This window comes from Acomys minous (genome assembly GCF_964271855.1).
Source record: "Acomys minous genome assembly, chromosome: 8".
In the NCBI taxonomy this organism is placed as follows: domain Eukaryota; kingdom Metazoa; phylum Chordata; class Mammalia; order Rodentia; family Muridae; genus Acomys; species Acomys minous.
Window position 1 is genome coordinate 47109458 of NC_140489.1, and position 24784 is coordinate 47134241.

The 24784-nt window shown below is 39.9% G+C and overlaps 1 protein-coding gene across 7 annotated transcripts in view; it reads right to left on the reverse strand.

Moving 5' to 3' along the window:
- ATL1 (atlastin GTPase 1) overlaps positions 1-24784 on the reverse strand; it is an 80321-nt gene that overhangs the window by 19976 nt on the left and 35561 nt on the right. For 4 of the 7 annotated variants that reach the window (XM_084791360.1, XM_084791357.1, XM_084791358.1 and 1 more), the window contains exons 3-7: positions 19827-20074; positions 14401-14535; positions 13863-13967; positions 10292-10342; positions 8810-8866 (exon numbers count right to left, since the gene is read on the reverse strand). In XM_084791360.1, coding sequence (XP_084647486.1) covers positions 8810-8866; positions 10292-10342; positions 13863-13967; positions 14401-14535; positions 19827-20074 — 596 coding nt within the window. Of the gene's footprint in view, positions 1-8809; positions 8867-10291; positions 10343-13862; positions 13968-14400; positions 14536-16575; positions 16779-19826; positions 20075-24784 lie in introns of those variants that run through there. The other 3 variants (XM_084791361.1, XM_084791362.1, XM_084791363.1) reach the window with 3 other exon arrangements.

Genomic DNA, 24784 nt, shown 5'->3' on the forward strand with positions numbered 1-24784 from the left:
TGCCCATTTTTTGCTTTAAAAAAATATCAAAATATAACGTGTATCAGAAACATTTCTACCTAAAACAAATATCCTGAAAACAGAAGTTAGCTAAGCAATAAAGTAGAAGTTTGTAAACCAGAATAAATAAATGAAGTATGTGGACTTTGCACTTTTCTTAAGCAAGTTTAGTCTCCATCTTTGCTCTTTTCCACTAGGCATCTTCCTTCCAGATAATGAAGACAATGTGCAGACAAGTCAACACGAGACCTTACTTTTCCAAGTCAGCAAGTTCTAATAGTAATAGTCATCACAGAATCAACGCTATTGCTCAAGTTCCCAAACTTGCTGGTGATCTGGCTCTTTACCAAAACAATGTAGAAGCGTTGGTTTCTACAGCATTTGCCAGTTTCTGTGGAGTAAGCACATCCACTGTGGATGATCTCTGGGCACTGGTAGTTTACTGATTAGCTTATTAATTGCTTATCGTTAGCTGACAATGGCAACTACAGCTGCCTCCCTTATGTCCCAGGTACTTTGTGTGCTTTACATTTTATCACATATAGAATTTTAGATTTGTAGTCTTCATTCCAAAAGCCATCATTTCCTACTGTTCAATCCTGATATGCTCGTCTGAATGGACAGAGATAGGAAACACCACAAATCCCCCTTAATTGTCAGACAAAAAGGCATCAAGTCATAATAGTTTTCAGATGAATTAAACAGAGGCAAGCTGGGTGTGGTGGTGCACGCCTTTAATCCCAGCACTTGGAGGCAGAGGCAGGAGGGTCACTGTGAGTTCAAGACCAGCCTGGTCTACAAAGTGAGTCCAGGATAGTAAAGGCTACACAGAGGAACCCTGTCTCATAATGCTCATTACAAACAAGATCACAAATTATAGTTCAACAGACAGACAGACAGACAGACAGACAAACAAAACACCCTGAGTTAGGCAAATGCTCCAAATGCTCTTTTATTTGAATAATGAAAATTACTCTTTGCAAAAAAACTAGTCATTATAAAATTATTGACATAGCCCTACTGTGAGTTACAGTGAAACAAAACACAATCTAAGGGTTCAACAGCTGGATATATCTATATGAACCAAACACCCAGATTCAAAAACAACATGCAAAGTACAGCATGTTCTTAGGATAATATTAAGATATTAATGTTAGAAGCATATGGAGTACATCAGTACTTATGTTCATGTCCATATAAAATATTTAAATGATCTAATATTGGAAAGCTAATGCTAAATTTATACACACATCCGTCATAAAATATATTAAATTAATCATATCCTCTGAAAGAAAAACTGACTTTAAATCAGTGGCCAATAAATATCTGAACTAGTCTTCGATGTGTTTAATCAATCAATTTCAGTTTTAACTTCAGTTTCAGGTAGAGAAAAACACTAGAAATTATTCTGGGACCATAGCAACAACAGCTTGCTTCAATCAACAACCTGTGAAAGCCAGCCTATCTGCAAGGCTCACTGATGATCTTGTGTGGGTTACAGAGGCAAGAGTGGGTAGTACTGGCCTTCCAGTTTATCTTCTGTTGAAGGATTCTATGTGGTTCAAGGAAGAAGCTGACTCCAGTCAGCCACAGTGAATTCCCGAGCAAGCCTTCCTCTGTCTGACTCGACACAAAGCTCTCAATGCTTTTACCCAATTTCTTCCTTTTCTTTATTTCTTCCTTCTTCTCTTTCTTTCTTTCTTCTTTTATTTTTCTTTCTCTTCTTATTTTATTTTGTTTTTATTTTTTGAGACAGGATATCACTGCCTAACCTTGGTTGGCCTGGAACTTTATATGTAGACCAGGCTGGCCTCGAATTCATAGAGATCTGCCTGCATCTGCCTCCTAAGTGCTGAGTTTAAAGGAGTTTCTCCACCCCACCTGGCTTAGCCAATTTTTTTCCACCTGAGTGTTTAACGAGTAGACTAGCTGGAATGGAACTGACAGGTGAGAACAATGAATACCTATCAAAATACTGAAGACGTCTACAGCACATTTCTATCTTCTGGTGTTAAATAAAATTTCTTAAAACTCAGCTCTGGAATTAAACCCAGGTTTAAATTCAACTTCTATAACCTCTGAGCCAGTAGACTGGGATGGTGTGGCTGTCCCTTTCTATGAGACTCTTCCAGTGAGGAGCTTCTTCAGAGGTTAGGGAAAGGGCAGAAGGCACTCCCCAGAGAGCACGCCTGATGGAGAGAAACTGAGCAGAAGGAATGCAGGGTGGTGAGCTCCAGGCAGTTAGCTAGATGAACTAAGAGTCAGTGAGTTTGGGTCTCTGGTTTTAAACTCAGAGGATTTTCTTATATGAAAATGACATACAAATCTGAATGCATGCACCATGCCCATTAGTGGGCACTCACAGTGGGCCCATTAGTGGGTCACTGTTTGTCTGAGGAGTTTCATGTAATAGGTACTCTAGGCTAAACCAATGCAAATTACAAAGCTGCTGCCCTTAAGACAGCAGGGATATGCTCATTACAAACAAGATCACAAATTATAGTTCAACAAGTGCTGGGGATTAGGAGCAGGAAGAGAGGATGGTGGCTGGATCCAAAGCTTCAGACCTGTGGCCTAGACAGATATCAGGTCTACACTGTCATAGTGTGTGTAGGTAGTATTAGGTTTATAAGCTACTCTGTCTGCCATTTCTTCAGTGGGTAAAAAGATAAAGAAACTGAGAAGTAATAATGTTACCATGGTGAGCATTAGTCTGAATAATGCATAAAACATGCTTTTGCACTGTGCCTGCCACAAAACAAACACTAGCTCAGTTGTGTCTTTTTCCAGCAGTTACATTCCATAACCTGAATGTGGAAACGAAGAGAACTTTGGCCTGAACCTTGACCGAACTGCACTCATTGCTAGATAAGCAACTCTAACTCATGCAGCTCTGGAACACCTAATGTGCTCTCTGGACAGAACCTAAGGATGGCAGGTGGCTGTCCCAGCTAGCTGTCCTTCTCCTTGGCCCCATCACATACTAATTTCCACCCCTCTTTTTCTCAGTGAGGTCAGGTATTTCTCTGACATTATTTGATAGCTCCAATCATCACAGATTTTTGACAAGAATGTTGACTCACTTCCAAGGACTTTTGCAACTAAACATCTTAAACCATGGGAGTCGAGTGACTTTGCATATACTTAGGTAGACTAGAGTAAAATAATGCCCTGTATTTCCTACACACACACACACACACATACACACACACACATACACACATGAAAGTTCACTGGACTGATCAGATGAGTGTGAAAAACCTGGACTTCCTCTTTTATCTCAGAGAAGATTAAGCTCTGCTCTGATTACAAAGCCAGTCATGGGACCTGAGGACATGAAAATGGTTAATAAAGGCACTGCAGACTGGCTACAAAGCACATCTGCCATACAGAAGCAGCTTAGGGAAGAGTACTTGCCCAGAGTGTGGAAGGTTCTGGATTCTATTTACATACCACAAAAAAGAAAAAGAACTATGGAAAAAACTAAGAAAATAAAGTACTAATGCTGAAGACATGAGCGATAAGAGACTAAGTGTCAACACTCTTCAACTGCCCATTTGAGAAAGAAATCACAGCTCGGAGAGGAAGTACAGTTCATGCTCAGGAAAGTGCCCTCTCCCTCCTTAGAGGGCTTATGACTCTAATTTTTCCCATTACAAGTAAATGTAAATTTACTGACCATCTGTATATAGACATGGCACTCCATCTCTCTGTATTGGAACCTTCCCTGTTGCAGATGCCGTCTGACGGGTATGCAGTGATTGAAACAGACCTGAGCCATATTGGGCCTCTGTGTGACCTGGACAGTGCAGCTTCCTCATCCTAACATAGAGAATGCAATGGTATGATGCAGAAAGGATTTAAATTCGAGTGTTTATGACGGAAGCTTTGCATCCACTGCCAAGGCTATGGATGACATACCAGCTCCATCTCTTCTCTTCTAGCTGCACTGCCACAATCCTGCCAGCACTTCCCATCTGTCTCAGGTCACCAGGCTCAGAAAGGCCCAGAGGTCAGCAGATATATTTAGAGCTCTGGCCTAAAGAGATCAGGGTTCAGAAATAGCATGACAGCTATATAAGCTTTTTAGACTGGCTACAAAGCACATCTGCCATACAGACATGTATCAGTATCTAAAACACTGGTCCAAGGGAATCTTGAGACTATGGTAATGGATTGGGAAATATTTCCATTTCTTTGTAAGATACATAATCAGAGGATATAAAATGGCTAAGCAATAAACTCCTGGATTGCCTTGGGCAAGGAGAACATTTAATGGTAAAACAGAGGGCATCTTGAAGTCCGTATTTCAGGCTAAGGGAGGATCTTCTCAGCTGAGATCTAATGACAAACACTGGCATTGGCACACAGCAGAGTGACAGCCCATCCACCTCTGCAGCCTCGCCTGCAAGGTTATGAGTAACAAGATCTGTCTCAGAGACCTTGGCCACACTTAGAGAGAGCATTAGAACAAGTCAGACTTGCTTGAAGTTGGATTTAGAATGAGCTTAAATTAACATCTGACAATCTGAAAAATATCTACAGTTAGTCATTCAGATCCAGATCCAAGAATGTACTCATCCAGTGCGGATCAGTTTGCAGCCAGGCATGGCTCATGAAAGCTCAGATGACCAAGGAAACAACATTTGCAGCAGTGCAACATAGAGACAAATCGCCCACTGCATCTGACCAGAGACTTTCACCAGGTTCTCAGGAACTGGACACTGGATTTCAATCAAAGGAAAGTATTTTCATTTGCAACTACACCTTTTAAAGCCAAAGTTAGGGTAATTTAAAAACCTTGTTATTTATAGGATAGGTATATTCAGCAAATGGCTCCTATTGGATTGTTACATTCAAGATGGGAGTGCTCATAGTGACTACGACAAGAGAAAAACAAGCAATGTCACCCGAAGAGATCTTACTATCTCTCCCTACAGACTGCAATCTGTCTGTTAGAGCTTGCATCTTGGGTCTTACAGTTATTACAATATGTTAAGTAAATGGAACTACCATTGAAAAGCTATTTTATGCTGTTATGTTCTATATTTTATTATTTTATGCACATGAATGCTTTTCCTGCATATATGTCTACATACTATTCAAGTGTCTGGTACTCACAGGAGCTAGAAGCTGTAATGCCCCTGGCATTACAGATGGTTGTGAGCCACCATGGACATAGTGGAGAGAAAAACAAGTCTTCTGGAGGAGCAGCCAGTATCTTTAACTGTAACCCATCTCTCCAGCCTCACTTTTTCTAATCTAAGTATGAATTATGTCACTAATGTTATATGTCCTAGCACCTTGTTACAGTATATATATATGTATATATATATATATACATACATACATACATACATATACATGCGTGTGTGTAATACACATATTATACATATTTGGGGCTCTCCTTTTAATTATATGATGTACAGCACCTTTTTGTTTTGAACTTAGTTGCTTTAATCCCAAATGTTATTCAAAGGCTTTGGATGTTACTGCTTAGTAAGTTACTCATCTCAATTTCAAATAGATTTAAAAACCCATATTTGTTTAAGAAGCCATTGTTGATTCATTTAATAAAAAATGTGGTGGGTTTGTTTTTTAAATTTTATATATATGAATGTTTTTTGCCTGAATTTACAACTGTGTACCATGTGCATGCAGTACCTAGGGAGGCCAGAAGAGGGTGTTGAGTCTTCTGGAAATGGGGTTACAGACAGTTGTGAGCCACAACTGTGGCTGCTGGGAACAGAACCCAAGTTCTCTCAAAAAGCAGCAGGTATTCTTAACTATTGAACCATTTCTCCAGTCTCAAACCTGTTTTGTTTTTTGTTTTGTTTTTGTTTTTTGTTTTTTTGGTTCGGTTTGTTTGTTTAAATTTGTGTGTATGGTGTGTGCTAGTGTGTGTGCAGGCGCATGTATTTATGTGTGGTGTTGACTATGCAAATGTTAATATGCATATGGGACCCAGAAAATAGCTTTGGGTGTAATTCCTCAGGAGCTGTTCACTTTGGGCCTAGAACTATCCAAGTAAACTAGATTAGCTGGTCATCAAGCTGCCTGTCCCCACATGCACAGCTTAGAATAAACACTGGAGAAACCAGCATTGTCAATCATGTGGGCCTGATTCTTCAATGGAAGGAAATGAATGGCGCCTAGTCCATCGCCTAGGATGCTGGAGCGGTATGGTTAACCTGCGGTTCTTCGCTGTTACATTAGAAGACAGCCTCCACCTGAATTCCCCACCCCACGCCAATATCCTGATCATTGTTTAGGCCCTAATCCTGTAGTGAATAGAAACTTCCCCATGAAAGAGGCCCCATGTACTTTGCATCCTCCACCAATAAATCTATCCTGATGCTTATCACAGATCCTTCCTCTAGGCCTTAGTCCTGAGCATTGTTTATCAGCCAATTGAATTCATTCTTCCTGTGAAGGTCACAGGTCACAAGTTCTACTATGTTTACATGTCTACTATGTTACTATGTGTACACGGGGTCAGTCTCTGGAAGGCTGTGACCTAGTGTCTCATTCTTCACCTCTTGCAAGGGTCACACCCCGCTCCCCTTTGCAGGCCATGAGGCTTACATGGGGGAAGGGATGGGGTGTCCCCAACGGCTGGGATTACAGACATGTGCTACTATGCCTGACTTTTCTACATTGCTGCTAGGGATCCAGCTCAAATCTTCAAACTAATAAGCACTCAACTGACTGAGCCATTTCACCAGTCCCAAAAACTTTCTTCTCACTGATATTTCATAATGTCAACACGGTTCACTGCTAAGTAGTAGTATCAAAAGTTTTCCCCATTGTTTGTGTTTAGGTCACTGGCATTTTTCCTAACCAAAGACACACTACCTGCGTGTCTGCCTGCCTGCCTGCCTCTCAGTCTTCCTGTTGGTTTATCTGGCCATGTACTAGGAGCAGTGACACCTGCTGGAAAGACTCGGGGTCCATTTATACAATTTACAATCAGAGTCAGCAGTCCCCAGCAAGAGTAAAAAGTCAAAGCAATATTCCAAATGCCATTCAACACTTCAACTGCCTCCTAAGAGATGAAGTGAAAAGAAGCACAAGAGCATAGAAAGTATCGTGAGCCACGCTGAAGGTTTCAAAGCAGGATGGGTTTTGTTCTCCTCATCACCTGCTCTCATCTTCCCTGGGTCAGGGGCGAGGCTGCGACTGCTTCTAAAGAGTCCTCTATTTACATCTTCAGAGAAGTATCTCCTGGACATCTTGAATGCAGTTTCATAGGAGACCTCCTAGTCAAATCTACGTGCTGAAGCCACCCTGATCCCCGCCCTCACAACCATGTTAGCAGTTTACGATCTTTTGTCACTTAGCAACAGAGGACAGACAGCTCATCTTAGTCTACTGTTTGCTACAAGGGCTTCTCACTTTATATTGTCCTTTATTGATCATTGTTTTTCCTGTGGGCTCATATTTCATAATGTCAACAGGGTTCACTGCTAAGTAGTGGTATGACCCTCCTTGGGTGTTACACATATCTGGAGCTCAGTTATAGCTTCCTTTGACAAGCTTAGGCTGAAGGAGTTAGCTTTTAGATGATGTGAAAACCGTTTCCTCCTCAGGCACGGTCTGAAGGCTGTCTAACTTAATTCTAACTCTTGTTAGATTTGAAGGACTGTCAAAGTGACTAACAGTGCTCAACCAAACTTAGATGGTATTTGAAGTTAGTCACTGACCCCAGTGTTACCCAATACACCAGTAAAAGAGACAAAATGTTGAGAACGGGAATTTACTCAATGTGACTACACTGGAAATGGCAACAAATAAAATGGTCCAGTAATCCCATCCCTACCCCAAGTCTATTAATGGGAGTACTGAGATGAGGCTTAGGTTTAAATGCAGGGTAAGAGCTATGGCAATTAAACAGTCCTGACTAAGCATGCTCATGCCTGTTACTGGCTCACCACTACCTTGACTATCAGTGCTGCAAGGGGGTTCACTAAGCTGCCAGAACCATGTGCACTCTCTTCCTGGGAGGCACATTCCTCCTCTGGCTCACAGTAGGGCTTCAATCTTTTCCTTCCACCAGCATGGGATTCCTTGGAAGATTTTAACTCTTTGGGACCTGGTATTTTAATGGTCTGATAGCTGAAGGGATAAATACAAGTGACTCTTTAGTACCCCTAACACAGTGGTCACACCAGCATCAGCCTGGCTGGCTGCTGTTACACTCAGACAATGGGAGATGCTACCACATAAGAAAGGGCACTTGAAAAGCGTCTCACCCAATATCCTCTCAGGTGTCAGTCAACTACTGTGGTTTGCAGCCAACTTGTATTACCCTAGGTTGGCTGGTCTAGGTTTCATACTTGGCAAATGCACCAAACTGTCTTCTGTTATGTTACTAGGGCTAAATTTGGGGAAAAGCTGACATTCTCACATGAACCAGATATCTAAGGCACATTTTTATTTCTTTGATCTTTTCTTCATACAGAATAGCATGGAATAGGAACTTAAAACTCCTCCTCTTCCTTCTTCTGAGACAGGGTCTCTTACTCACTGTGTAACTCGGGCTGGCCTAGATAATGCCCAGTGTCCATCAGGCTGGCCTGGAACTCATAGAGATTCAGCTTTTTGAACTCATAGCAATCTACCTGCCTTGAATTCACAGAAATCCCTGCCTCCCTAGTGCTGGATTTAAAGACATGTGCCACCGCACCCAGACTAAAAATGTTTCTTGAATGAAATAAATCAAGGAAAAGAGCAAGACCCTGATTAAAAGCATAATTGCAGATTCCATAAAACTTCAGTAAGAATTTTCCATCATTCAACTTTCACCTACCTGAAAAGGCTTCAGGAATGTTTCTTCCATTGCCAACCTGCCATACTCAGTGAAAAGCTGGGAGGACAGCAAGGATAGAAGGAGTGGGAGATAGAGGGAGAAAAAGATTGAGATTCATTTACTTATTGGGTTTCTTCTATTCATGCACCCCCCCCCCCACTGTAACAGAATGCTACTGTATTAAGATTTCATAATAATCTCAGGAAACAAGCATTAATTATATAAAGCAAAGCTGTGGTAACTACATATCTAAAAGTAAGGACAGTACATTTTAAGAAGAAACTTCCACTTTACACCTGTCCCTCTTTCTTTTCCGTGTGTTTTTCATGTGCACAAGCACCTGAGCCCTGAGTGCCAAGCACACACCCCAGCCCTAGAGCTCATGCCTTTGTTATTAAACAGTGCAGAAAGGAAGCACACATGACATGACTTTTCAGTGTAGAACTAACCTTGGGTACATCTAGGGTACACTTAACAAAAGTTGTAGCCCGGGGAAATTTAAAGGTGCAATAGGGTTACACAGATTAGGCATTTGGCTTTAAAAGTAGGAAATTAAATGTAATGTCTTTTCTTATTTTTTTATTATGTACAGTTAAGACCACAAAGCACAACAAAAGTTTTTCCTTTAACAAATGTAAGACTTTAGTGAATACAGGCTCCTGTAATGATAGGGCTCCTGATAAAGTATCATCCAGGCTGGTTAAATGTTTCCCACATGAAACTAGACACGCTCCTTTCACACAAAGGGCTGACAAGCCACTCAACTTCTTGGAGTTGAGGAAGAATGCTGACAGCTAGCATTGCCACCCTTGCTCCCTTACAATAGCCCCTCAGCATCACTGCCAAAGAAGACTCCTCTTGTAGGTGTGCATAAGTGAGCCAGTGTGCAATGCGACATTTTGTTCACTAGGAAAGAAGCTGCCTGGATTATGACACTTGCCAAAGAAGTAGCTGTTTTTATTATGGAAACACACCCAGCAATTATTCTGTGCATCACCTATTTGTCATAAATGACTAGTGTGCAATTCCACAATGTGTCAGGGAGCAACCCTGGAGGTGAACTCCAAGTGCCAGTGCCAGTGCCATGGGTTATTTTGCTCCACTGTCCTTTATATCTAGCAAAGCTTCACATTTAACTACACGGACTCAATACACACGTTAAATAAAATTTTATGTGAAATGAGTAGAAAGAGAGCTATCAAAAGGATAGTAGCTCTGCTACCTACTCGAGAACAACTTGGCCTGAGACAGCAGAGAATGTCACTGCAATTTCGAGACTCTTTACACTGAAGACTTTTTGTCCGCTTTGACTTGCCATATGCTTCCATATATTTAGCACTGGCAAAAAGCAGGTTTATAAACAAAGGAATATGAAACCTGAATTAGAAAGGAAAGAATCATGCAAGGCTGGACACGAGACCTGGCCACATGTCTCGGTCTGCATGTCCTAAGGACCACCAGATACGCAAGAGGCGCTCTTACCTGGAGGTGCTGGAGATCATCCTCCTGGACGTTTTGGGATAAGTTGTACACCTTGATGACAGGATAAGAAGTCAAAACGAGAAGCCAATCAGCATCAGTCTGAGCACTTCGATGTTGTTTTCATAAATGTCAACTACACAATCAACTTTCTACATACAACTATGAGACTCAAGAAAGGAGTAAACTGACAGATAAAAAACAATGTACAATTATCATAAAATGCTACACAAATACAAGAGTCACCTGCTGCAGAGCCAAATATTACAATTATTTTATGAACCTCTTTAAGACCCACTCTTCACAGCTCGCCAAGTGAGTCCCAATCTAAACCCAAACAACCCCTATGGAAAAGTACATGTGTGCGGAGGGGGTGTTTTTATAGTTTAACACTTCAAGCCCTTTTTGGGGGGTGGGGAGGAGAAAGTTTTATCATGTTGTTTAAACTTGTGGTCCCCCTGCATCAGCCTCCCAAGAACCAGGGATTACAGAGTGGGCTGTCCTGCCCAACTGGAAATTTGTTTGGAAAATTATGATTAACTCTTGATAATTTATTGATTTATTTATGTTTTCAGGAAGCCCCACCGCATAGAGCCTTCTGAACGTCACATGCATGGCTCTATGTTCCTACCATATTTTTCCTCTACTACAGCACAGCGTTCAGATGACACTGTGTGGTTTCGTTTTATTTTTTTTTCCTTTGAGGTGATAACATTAGGAACCTTAAAGATAAACTAAGGCTGTTTATATGTTTATATATTAACACAAACACTATCCTTTTTGTATTTATTTAATAACATAATTTCTCAGATAATAGTTTAAGAAAGTCATTACTTAACAGACTTTTTCTATAAAAAGATTCAATGTCTTCAGGTCAAATATAAATACTAAATAATGAATGATAAAAGCAAAGTTAAACTTGTTTTAATTGGCCCGTACAGGGGCTGGAGAGATGGCTCAGGGGTTAAGAGCACTCTCTGCTCTTCCAGAGGCCCTGACTTCAATTCCTAGCAACCAAATGGTGGCTCATATCCATCTATAATGAGATCTGGTGCCCTCTTCTGGCGTACAGACCTACATGTAGGCAGAGCACTATACATGTTATAAATAAATAAATCTTTTAAAAAATTGACTTGTACAAATATCTTTCCTATTGATACATATATTTGGCATTTTAATAGATTCACTGAAGAAGCTGATTTTTATATTATAGTAATAAGCTGTTTTATAAATAGATTTTTTTTTAAGATTTATTTATTTATTATGCATATACACCTATAGGCCAGAAGGTGGCACCAGATCTCATTATAGATGGTTGTGAGCCACCATGTGGTTGCTGGGAATTAAACTCAGGACCTTTGGAAGAGCAGGCAGTGTGCTCTTAACGGCTGAGCCATCTCTCCAGCCCATAAATAGATTTCTTGTACCAATCTTTTAAAAAATAATTTTTAGATTTAGTACTTTATGTGTAAGAATGCTTTGTTTGTATGTATGTGTGCACACCACCTGTGTGCCAGGTGCTTGCAAGGGTCAGAAGAGAGTGAGATCCCCTAGGCTATGAGCTGCCGTATGGGTGCTGGGAACTCAACTCAGGCCCTCTGCAAGAGCAACACGTGCTCCTAACCTCTGAGCCATCTCCCCAGCCCCAAGTAGTAGATTTTTTTTTTTCAAAGCATCAACCATGGATTATAACTATAACTTTTATGTTAAATTCATTTATTTAAAAACTCAGTTCACCCTTCCCCTCCCTTTGTGCCTGTCTGGGAGGTGCTGACCATACCATACAGACACACTGGCTGCCTGCTCACTAGCTCCATTTCCCTGTCTGCATAGCATCGCAGCCTGAACTGTCTCACCCTGCTTAGCCTTTCCACCTTTACAAGCTATCTTGCTTTTTTAAAAAAATCTGCTTTTGTGTTTTCACTACCTTCTCTCCATGCTCTCTTCAACAAACCAAAAACATCTAACAGTCTTTAAAACTGCTTCAGCCACGCACTGACTTTTAGAACAATTTAGAAAGCCTACAATAACCACCTCCCCACCCAATAGTACAAAAAATTTTTATTTACTTTACATCCTTAAGGTAGCCCCCTCCATCTCTCTTCCCTCTCCCCAACTCCTCAGAGAAGGCGAGTCCTGCACATCAAGTCACATCAGGACCAAGTGCATCCTCTTCCCCTGTGGCCTGGCAAGGCTGCCCCGCCAGGGGGAAGTGATTAAAAAGCAGGCAACAGAGTCCATGTCAGAGACAGCCCTCACTCCCCCTACTAGGGGACCCACATGGAGACCAAGCTGCCCATCACCAATAGTACTTTCAAAATGAGAAAAAGGAGCAAAAGAAAAGGAAAAGGTTTAGGTACTCATAATTTACATCTAAAATGTAAACTGTTTTTTACCTTTTTTTGTGTGCATTAGTGTTTTGTCTGCATGTATGTCTGTGAGCATCAGATCTTAGAGTTACAGACAGCTGCGAGCTGCCATGTGGGTGCTGGGATTTGAACCTAGGTCCTTTGGAAGAGCAGCCTGTGCTCTTAACCACTGAGCCATCTCTCCAGCCCCATAAAATTATGACTATTATGATTATTGTATTTTTTGGTTTTTCAAGACAGTATTTCTCTGTGGAGCCTGGCTGTTCTGGACTCACTTTGTAGACCAGGCTGGCCTTGAACTCACAGAGATCCGCCTGCCTCTGCCTCTCAAGTGCTGGGATTAAAGGCGTGCACCACCACCACTCAGTGCATAAACTATTTTTAAAAAGCTATGAATATGTATAGCTTTTTTATTTAGAAATACTATCACAGATAATGTATAATAACAATGTAAACTTATAAACCCTGTTTCATTAAACAACTTATAATTGATTGTCCTCAAATCTACATATACAAGTTTTAAATTTGCTTATTTATTATTATTGTTGGCATGTGTGATATGTGCATGTAGGGGCATGGTGCCATGACCTGTGTGCGGAGGGCAGAGGATTACTGTCCGTGTGCATGAGTGTGCATGTAGGGGCATGGTGCCATGACCTGTGTGCGGAGGGCAGAGGACAGTTCAGCAGAGTCGGTTCTCTTTCCACGAGTTCTGGAGATAGGGCTCAGGTTATAAGGTCTGCACATCAAGCATCTTTTACCTGCTGAGCTATCTCACTGAACCAAGACTCACTGTGTCACCAAAGATGACTTTAAACTTTGATCTTCCTGCCCCATCTCCTCAGTACCAAGATAAACAGGCCTTCTTACCATACCTGGTTTACTCAGTGCTGGAGACTGGACTCTGGACATTGTACATGCAAGGCAAACACTACCAACATCCCTAGCTATAAAATTCAATGTTATTTCACTTAGTCTGAACTTTAACAGAAAAAGTAAAAATAATGAAGCCATTTTGGACCAAAGCAGCCAATTTAGAAACTGATGAGTAAGCAGACTCCAGTGACAGTAACTACTAATGTAGAGTTAACTGAGCAGCACATGATTTGCCAGTGGTCTTTGTCTCACTGCCATAAGCATGTGGAAACACTACTCATAAGTTTTAGTTAAAGAAACATCCACAGCCAGATTTATTTATTCCATACCTGTATTGAGCTTATCATAGTGCTAAGGGCAAATACGGTGGCTGAATCTCTCAAAGTTGACTGGCTGTCAAAGGTTCCCTGAGTATCCATCAGCAACACTGCAACCTACAGAACAGAACACACTACTGATATTGTACAGAAATACAGAGTACCAGGGTTATCATGACATTAACACCAGAAGAACTTTAGGACTCTATTATCAATGGATACCTAAAAGGTAACTACTTACATGTGCCATGAGTGCCAAGAAAATAAAAGATTAATTAGCTGCTGGGTACAGTCATCTTTAGTTTCACTGATAGCCTATGTTGAAAACATAGCCTTGATACAATGTAAAAATATCAGCTTGTTACCTGCTATTCTGTGTTCTTTATGATTTTTTTCTCCCAGGATAACTAAAGAGTTAAAGAGGGATCATTTGATAGGATGATATTCTCACTCCGTTAGCATTGTGTAAAACAAACAAATCAGTTTTCAAAAAAACATTTCAAAGTTACTATTAAAATAAAGTTTTAATTTTATTTAAAAAGTGTCATACCTTTTTACCATCAAGTTTGTTGATAAGGAAAACTTCACTCCATATCTGGATTCCTGTGGTTTCTCGTTCAGACCCACCTCTCCACGAAAATCCAGTCAATGGTTCATTGTAATCTCCAACCCAATCAACAGATTCCTATAAATTTAATAAAGTCTATGTATGATTCAGAACTGGATACGCATGTATGGTTTTTCCTCTCATCCTTTTCAATCCTTCTCTTTCTCCAACTCAAAAGAAAAAGTGTTTGCACATCTGTTACATTGATACAATCACCTTTTTCATTCAAAAGTAATTACAAAGGAGCAACCATCTGTGATGGTTATGTTAGGTTCTGACTAGCATCACTACAGTTTATGCACATACACATATGTGTAATATATATATGCCATGAAGGAAATGTATATAAAGTATAAGTAGAAACATAGAAAATGGAGCAAATGATTATTTCATTCATTTACATGTATGTGTGAAGGTGCTCACGCAGCCTAGAAAAGGGTATTGAATCGTCTCTAGCTGGAGTTACAGGAGGTTGTGGGCTGCCTGACACGGGTATTGGAACTGAACTCTAGTCTTCTGGGAGAGTAGTAAGCACTCTTCAACTTCTAACTATCTCCCTGAAACAACTAATCTTTTACGAGATAAGACTTCATGGAAAGATATTAAAAGACTATTTGGGAACTGTGCAGGTAAACAACTTGAAGAAGATGTTCAGGAAAAGGACAAAATAAAGGAAGAAGGGAGGAAGGAAGGAAAAGAGGAGGAAGGAAGGGAGGGAGGAAGAATATTATCTAAAGACATACAAGGCCGGGCGTGGTGGCGCATGCCTTTAATCCCAGCACTCAGGAGGCAGAGACAGGTAGATCTCTGTGAGTTCAAGGCTAGCTTAATCTACAATGTGAGTCCAGGACAGCCAAGGCTACACAGAGAGACCCTGTCTCAAAAAACAAACAAACAAACAAACAAACAAAAAAAGACATATACAAATACTTTGTACAAGGCTGAGGGGAAGAGGCAGGTAGAGAAGTTAGATTGCAGGATTCCAAAGGCCCAAAAAGGTACCTAATGCAGGTGTTTACCCTACAGGGAGCTAGGAAGACACAGAGGAAACCACCATCATCACTATGAGGAGAAAGATTATTCTAGAGGTATTAAAGGGCTGGTAAGGGAAATAAATAATAGGAAGGACCAAAAAGCACGTTGTCATAAAAGGTAAAAACATGCTGTGGGCCTGACCATGACCAGGACGGACGGGAGGGACACATGGGAACAAATACAAGAGGGATTTGAGAAGCCAAAAGAAGAAAAACTAAACTGAAAATTACATCAGAACTAAATACTGGATGAGACAAGAAAGAAAAAGAATCACTTAGATGTATCAGTTTTTCACTGATAACCTTGGGAATAGTAGCTACACTCACTTGATTTATTACAGAGGATAAATTATTGGTTTTTTGGGAAGACCTCTTTATATAATCCTGGAATTAAAAACCTTGTATTAACTAAATTACAAAACTTTACAAATGCAGAGAAATTTGGGAATAGACTATTTGAATTAGTAAGTCTATACAAACTAGTAGAAAATATAACTTTATTATAGCTTATCTTTTAAGTTTTTTATTAATTCTTTGATTATTTTATCTATAATATCTTGATCATATTCATTCCTCTCCTCTAATTCTTCCCAGATCCACTTCCCTCCCATATGTACCCTACTGTGTGTGTATCCTCCTAAGAACAAACAAAAATCCAAATCTAATTCAGTTAGGGCTGCCAATATAGTCTTGGCTATGCAGTCGTGCACTGGAGCATGCTGACCTACCAGGGGTGACACCCTTAAAAAAAACTAATTCTTCTCCTTCTCCTAATAGATATCAGTTCCCAACAGTTCCTCAGCTAGAGGGGAGATTTCCTGACTACCTCCTGCCTCTGTGCTGAGATTTTGTCTGGCTTGAACTCGCATAGTCTATGCAGCTGTGGGTTCACCAGGCCAACTGCTCTTTTGTGTCCAGAAAACACTGTTTCCTTGTAGTCCTCCACAGCCTTTGGCTCATAAAAACTTTCCATTACCTCTTGCACAATGATGGCTGAGTCTTGGGAAGAGGGTGTGTTGTTATATCCTGTCTTATTCTATAAAGCAATTTTAGATCCTTATAAAAAGCATAATAATGGCTGTACCATCTGTGCTACTCAGTCTTACGTCTTCGTTTCCAGTATAGGACGCACTCGATGGAAGATGTGCCCTTTGTTTAATGCAGACTGCACATTCACTCTTCTTCATCTAGAATGCCCCGCTTACTTCCCATATTGATCCAGATCTTACACAGCTATCAGCTTTCAGCAGCTCCTCAGCTAGGGCAGATCTTTGTGCCCATTTCAGCTCTCCATGTTGAGATCTGAGCTGGCTTGAGCTTGCACAGGTCATGTGAATGTTGTCACAATCTCTGTGAGTTCATAAGTGTAGCTGTCCTGTTGTGTCTGGATGACACTGTTTCCTTGCAGTCGTTCACCAAATCTGGCTCTTAAACTCTTTCTAGCCTTTCTTCTACAATGATCCATTAGCCTTGGGAGGAAGGCATGTGATACAGGTGTCCCATTTAGAGCTGAGCATTGTTCCAATGTTTTCATGAATCTTAATTCTGTATCTTTATCCAAACCAAAATATGCTTAAGTATAAAATCTGTCTTCTTTAGTATCCTCCATAGTACCTAATACAAAGTAAGGAGTCAGTTGATACTAACTAGTTAATGTAGATGTTTAAGCTAATCAAAACATGCCGTATTAAAAAAAACAGCTGGGAAGTATATTTCAATGGATAAATTGTGATGTAATTATGAACTAGGAAAATAACATTATTGTGATATTAACTGAGGACAATGATCTACCTAAGATATTATGGAAGTTCTACCCCAGAAAAATAATTTTGAAAGACAAGGGATATGACTTTTGAAGATTGAAATTTTAGTTTGTTTCATTCAGGTATGCGTTCGTTGTATGTTTAATGATGAATTATTGAATTCTATTGTTCAGGCATAAAGTTAACAGTTTTCCTGATAAAAAAAAGAACATAGTATGCACATCTTAAATAAAGTTTCACCATTCTGACGTGAGTGGCAGCTGTATGTGCAGAAGTGGGACTAGAATAGGTCCACACAGTCAGTGGTGCCTGCGCTCTGCAGGAGCAGCCCCGCAAATGTGCACACCCTGTGCCTCGCTCTTAATGCTCAGCTAGGTGCCGACAAAGACAAAAAGAACCCAAGCAAGCACAATTTACCACAGGTGACTTGACTTGAACAGAATGCACATCAATATCCAGTCTACACTAAGTACCATAACACCTTTGGTGTGCTAGAAATCAGGGTTTTAGAGTCTTAACTGCTTTCACAGCCTGAATTATCTTAGTACTTCTGCTCTTTATTTGTTTGAACTAAAGCTAGATAAAGGTTAGCCTCAAAAATTGTCTTAAAATACCTCATACCTAAAAGATCAAACTAAAAATAAATAACTGTGCTATAAACGCATAGTCCAAAGTCTTTTTGCAATAGTCTTGTCATGTGGATCAGCCTGGCCTGGAACTTGCTATACAGTCTAGGCTAAATGTTTGTTTCTCTGTGTAGTCCTGGCTGTCCTGGAACTTGCTTTGTAAACCAGGCTTTTCTGCAACTCACAGAGATCCACGAACCTCTGCCTCCCAAGGGCTAGGATTGAAGGCATGTGCCACCACACTCCTCCTCCCCACCCCTCCCCCCATTCCTCCCCCCACCCCCAGCCCTCCACCCCTCACTGCCACCTGCTGGTTCTTAATCTGTAATTCTTTTCCCTCAGCCTCTCCAGTGCTTTAGAATGTAAAATTCTTCAGGTGGTGTACCTCTTCTACTTCAAAACTCCCTGTTTGCCCTGGAATTCACTGTGGGGGACACGCCAGATGGTTTCCCTTCACCAGCTCGAGCCTCTTTCTAATTTCCCATTCATCCTTCTGCACTTGGTATAGCCAAGGCCCTTGAGGGCGCATTTCTGGATCACATAATTGTCAGACGCTACCAGCTGCCTCTAAGGGTCGGGCGAGGTGAGCATGGACTAGGGAAGGCTGTGAAGGAACTGTCTGGGGGAATGGTGGTGCTCTGTTTTGAGTTCTGGACTGCAGAGAGATATACATTTATAAAAAATGCACATTTAATATTTGTGTCTTTCAGTATATATTTTATTTAAAAAGAAAAGCTGTAAGAGTAATATATTATTTATACTAAACATGGGGAGAAAATACACTAATGTTAGCAATTTAATTTGAAGTTTTTCAATATCCAGGAGTGATGAATGACTAGGAAGAATGAGCACATACACACATAGATGATAAATCAAGAATATTAATGTCTGTGGAGAAATGCAGGCATTGGCACCCACATGTCCACTGTGAAATCCTTTTGCCTCAAGCTTTAGGAATGCCATCACAAACATTGTGGGGAAGTTATTAAAAAGAGAAGTTTACGGTAAGAGCTGCTTGACATTTTAAATACTATAACATGTAAAATTTATAGTTATGTCATTATGCTAATGCTAATTTTTAAAAGAGCAAAAAGAAAGTTATTTCCTCAAGTAAATGCAGCACAGTAGCATCCAAGGAAAATTGTATGTGTAGTTAATTTCCAGAGCACTGAGCTACACCACAGCCTTTACACTAGGCACACATGGTGCTCCAACATGTTAAAGAGTTCTGAGTGACTGTTCAGGCAGCAAAGTGTCCCTGTCACTTTTTCATTTTGGAAGCTGTTAACCTGTGCTTCCTGTTTACTCAGGTAATTAATTGTATTCCTTCTCAAGTCTCTGATGGGATTGAAGCCAGCAAAACCTTATGAGTATAACATGAATATAATGATTGTTTTGTGGTTCTTGTGTGTGTATATTGTATATTGGTGTAATAATATAAATGTATAAGTAAAAGTTTTTTTAACTAGACAAAAAAGGGGACCTGTGGAGGAATGACTTGAATGGATGTAACAACTGTCAATAAAGCACTATTTAGCCAATCAGCTGGGCTGCAGAGGACAGGAAGTAGAAGGTGGGACTTCCTGGAGGGGGGAGGAGAGAAGAATTGACAGTTGACTGGGAGAAAGGACGGTTGACAGTTGATAGGAGAAGGAGGAAGAAGCATCCGAGGATCAGATTGGCAAGTGCTTGGGATACATGTATGTTATGAGGTTTAGAGTAGTTTATTTTAGTTTACGAGTAGATTAGAATCAGTTTAGATTCTACCCGACGTAGTGCTTGCAGCTTTAAAGTACATTTCAGACTCTGTGTCAGTTATTGGCTTGTGAGGCCGAACCGATACAAATTATTGTAACACACACATAATAACAGAAACAAACACTGAACACTAATAAAAACACAACATAAAAGATGCACAGGAACAGATGATTTAAAGCATCCTGTACCTGGTTGTACATGTATCTCAACATGAAGTCCATCAAGAAGGACTTTCCTTTTCTGAAGGCTCCAGCAACGGACACAGCAACTACCTCCTTGTCCCTGACAGCCTCAGAGAGAAGGATCCGGTTCAGCGCAGCCTCATCTAACTCAAAGGAATGATCGTCTTTGACAATGAGGACTTGGACAGGTCCTGCCTTTTTTACTGGCTCCTCCTCTTCTGAGCTCCATTCACTTGACTTCTCTGAAAATCCACCTGTTGAACAAAGTATCAATTATTTTAGCTAATTATCCCAGAACACCATGAATACGTGCCTCTCAACTCTTACATGGAATTGGGGATGTTTATTTTAGTCACATATTTTATATCACTCAGACCATATCACTTAGGCCAGACCAGAGACTTAGTCTTCCTGGTCATGTGACTCAATCAACCATTGATTTCTTTTCAAAATGCTCTAAATTGGTACAAAGTTCTTTACTAAACAAGGGGGGAAACTTAAGCGAGTACTCAGCTTTTAGAGCAGATGAATATCATAATTATATTTTACATATCCTCCATCCTCTAAGAATAGGCTTATTTAAACAAAGGATCCTTGCAATGCTTCTTTGTGCATATGCAGGAGTGTATGTGAGAGATCACATGCACATGAGTGTGCACACAAATGGAGGTCACAGGTCTTTTTTTCCCCCTTGAGACAAGGTTTCTTTGTGTAGCCTGGCTGTCCTTTGTACATCAAACTGGACTCGAACTCAGAGATCGCCTCCCTCTTCCTCCTTGAGTACTAGGATTATAGGTGAGTGCCACCACACCTGGCTGAGGACATAGGTCTTTATCAAATGTCTTCTTTAATCACTTTCCACCTCATTTTTTGAGACAAGACCTCTCACTGAATCTGGAGCTCACTGATTCCACTAGATTGGCTGGCCAGCAAGCCCCAGACACCCAGCCATCTCCACCTTCCCAGCCCCGGGCTTATGGGTATGTACATTTTGTTGCTGGAGATGAAACTCAGACCCTCATGTTTGTACAGAAAGCATGTAACTGTCTCCAAAAACTTGTATTCAGACCTCTACATGCATGCCCACACATATATCATGACCATGTATATGTGTGGACATGCAAACACACATACATACTGATTTTTTATTTATGTGTGTGATAAGTATCTATGTGTAAGTATGCCATGTGTGTGCAGGTGCCCATAGGTGCCAGCAGAGGGCACAGGATCCTTGGAGCTGGAGTTACAGCCAGTTGTGACCCACCAGATGTGGGTAGTGGGAACTGAATTCAGGTCACATGCAAGAGCAGCAAATGTTCTTAAGCACTGAGCCACCTCTCCAGACCCCATTATTTAAAAAAAAAAAAAAAGCAGAAAAGAAATGATCCAAATGACCAGGAACTCTAGAAGCCAATCAAGAGACCAAATCTAAGAAGTCATGAGATAAAAGGAGTTAAGATAAACAGTAAAGCATAAATTATTCAATAAAATTACAGCAGAAAAATTTCCAGTCTGTAAAAGAAATGAACATCCAAACGTAAGAGGCATTTAGAATGAGAAATAGAAAACACAGGAGGAGAACAACATATATTCAACATGCAAAGCTACTGCACACACACACATGCACCATTCTTCACATGTTAACGCTGATGTAGAGCAACTGTTGATTTAATATAATAAATTGTATTATAGTATCCTTATATATTTAGCATTTCACCGTGTCTCACAAATTCTTTACAAATATCTGAAAAACATTCATATCTATTGTGCCTTAAGGTTTTGCTTTTGATATTTAATGTCTGTCAGGAGTTGGTGCTTGGGTGAAGTATATGATAGAAATCAAAATTCTCCTAAACCAATAACATTCTATAATAATTGAAATAGTTTAGAAAAGTTATTACCTATAATATGGAATGCCTCTCTTGTCTAACATTACTTTGTGTTGTTTTAATCCTTTGGAGCTAAATATTATAATCAATATGCTAATTGTGTTTAATTAAAACTGCATTGTACTGCTAAGCATGGTGGCAGATGGAGGCAATCCAATAACTGAGGAAGCTGAGGCAAAAGAATGTTGAATTTGAAGCTAGCCTGGGCAGTATAGTAAGAAAAGAGTTCCTCTGCCCTCTTCTGGCCTCTTCAGGCACTGCATGCACGTGATGCACAGATGTGGCAGGGGTGGGGGGAGGTGAAAGAGGGGAGGGGTTGGGAGAACCTCATACACAGAAAATAAAAATAAATAAGACCTTTCTAAAAAAAAAAAACAAAAAACAAAAAGACTAGGGATTGTGCTGGTTTAGTAGAGTGGTTGTTAGAATTCTCCGCTTAGATCCATGATTCCATTGTCCCTGAGGAGTAGGTGTCCAGTCCCAGGCATGATCTCCTGCTGAGAGGGTCGTAGGTTTAATTAGAGACATGTTAGTTAGCTCAGTTATATGGGCCAGCAAAATCTCTAACTAACATCTAAACGTCTGTCCTTATGCCCACAGACAGCTGTCATCTTCACTCCTTCCTCATCAGGAAACTTCTCTTTGCAACAGAAGGGAACCACTACAGAAAACTATACCCAACAAAGTGTAGTGCTATGAGTCCCAAAGGACACATCTACCAAACACTTCCACACCAAGGCTTAGGGAACATTATGGATAATGATGCAGAAAGATTGTAGGAGCCAGAAGAACATGAAGTTTGCTGTAAGATTGTGTCTCCTAGTAATATCAAAAGCTACAACCATAAAGTCCCACCAACATGACTGCCCAAACATGAGTTGAGCAAATATGATATCAGTAGACATGCTAAAGTGGACAGAGAAAGCCCACGAGGCTCAGTCCTACACCAAGAACTACAAGCAACAAAGAAGCGCTGAGAGCAGGAGAAACAGCCTTCCCCGGGGATGAACACACCAACTGGTTATCCAATACCAAATGGTCAGTCTTGATACATACAAGTAACATTATACAGACTAAACAGGTTATATTTAGGAACATATTCATATACACATATGAATATAATAGCAATTAATGCAAAAAAGAGGCCATGAGTTTGAAAGAGAGCAAGTGGGATATAAGGGAAGGCGTAGAGGGAGGAAAGGGAAAATACTGTATTTATATTATAATCTGAAAAATAAAAATAAAAAATATAACACTATACACTTATAAGAAAGAAAACAGAGAACCAAGTGCTGATGAGAATGTGAGGCAAACAGAATACTAATATTTTCCAAGTAGGGAGGCAAAGCTGTACAATACATTTGCAAGCAGTTTGTTTTTCAGAGTTGCATACTCAAAGACCCAGGAATACTACTTCTAAAAACTTACCTAAGATAAATGAAAACAAAAAATGTATCCAGAGATGTTTATAGTAGCTTTATTCATATTTGCTTAAACTATAAACAAATGCTGCTCATCTGGGATTAAATAAACAAATTGGTATATTCACACAATGGGACATTATTCATCGATAAAAGGGAATAAACTACTGATTGATTCATGCAATATGATTTAATGTCATCATAAATCTCACTTAAATAGCAATATGCTTCATGGTCCCACTCATAGGCAAAGTCAATAGCAGGCTAAGGATAGTAGTGGTGGCTAGAAGTTGAACAGAAGAAGAAATTGACTACAAAGAGAGGAAAAGGTATATGGAGTAATGTAAAGATTATACTTTGATTACAGTATCATAACATGATTTATAAATTTGTCAAAGGACAGCATGAAATCTTACTCTGTATATCAAGCATCATTTTTTTAGTAAGAAATGTCTTTTACATAACATTATAAATATGACACATTTGGCAATAAACTTAAATGATACATTGGTATACAGAGTATGGTTGTAATTGGTGAGAAAAGGTTCAGATTTACAATATTTGCCAAGTTCCATGAGAGATAAATGCTGCTACCAAGGCCCATTGTGTCTGACTGTGGAGACAGGAAGAGGTATGCACAATCAGCCACCATGATGCCAACATACTACTGCAGTCTAACGCAAGGATCTTCAGACCTCTAAAGAAAATGTAAAATAGTGCTAAAATACAACACAAATGTTCTCAGACTCTACATTGCAAACCTGTCAATGTTACCTCTTTCCTGGACTAGCCACAATAATAATCAAATTCTCAGCAATATTTCTTAAACAAATTAACGAGCTCAGATGGAAACACACAGAACAACAACAAAAGCCAACAAAGAAATCTTGAAGAACAAAGTTGGGAGACTTATAGTACTAGCCATTGGTATTTCACATACACAGTAATTAAGATATGGTGGTATTAGTTAGGTGTGGTGGCACACGCCTGTAATCCTAGCACCCAGGAAGCTGAGCCTAGAGGACTGCTGAGAGTTCAAGACTAGCCTGAGCTACAGGGAAAGTCCTAGTCTGCCATAGGCTACATAAAAACAAACAAACAAACAAACAAACAGGTGTGGTGGCTCATGCCTATAACAGCAGTACTAGGGATGCTAAGGAAAGAAGATTGTCAGAGTTTAGGCAAACCTGGGCTACAGTATGGTTCTGTTTAACAAAAGAAAAGACAAGGCAATAGAAAAAGTAATAAAAACGTTTTAAGGATTCCAGACACACGCAAATAATCATCTGATTTATAACAAAGATATAACTACAATAAACAAGGAAAGAATGATCTTCCCAATAAATTATGCAAAGCATAATATTCATATGAATATTCATATGGGAAAATTAATCTCCAATTCTACTTCCCACCATACACAAAAACAACTTAAATCACAGATTTAAGTTAAAAAAAAAAAAAAAGAAAAGCAGACAAAGGTTACAAACAAGCAATAACAAGAAACAAATCAAAGGACTATATACATATGAAAATATATCCAATGTTATGCACTTAAAACTGAAAAGTATACTGACAAAAGCATTTTAATATATCTGATTTTCAAAGATCAAGGGCATGACAGCTCCTTGCATGGCTGGTCAGTCATTGCAAGGGA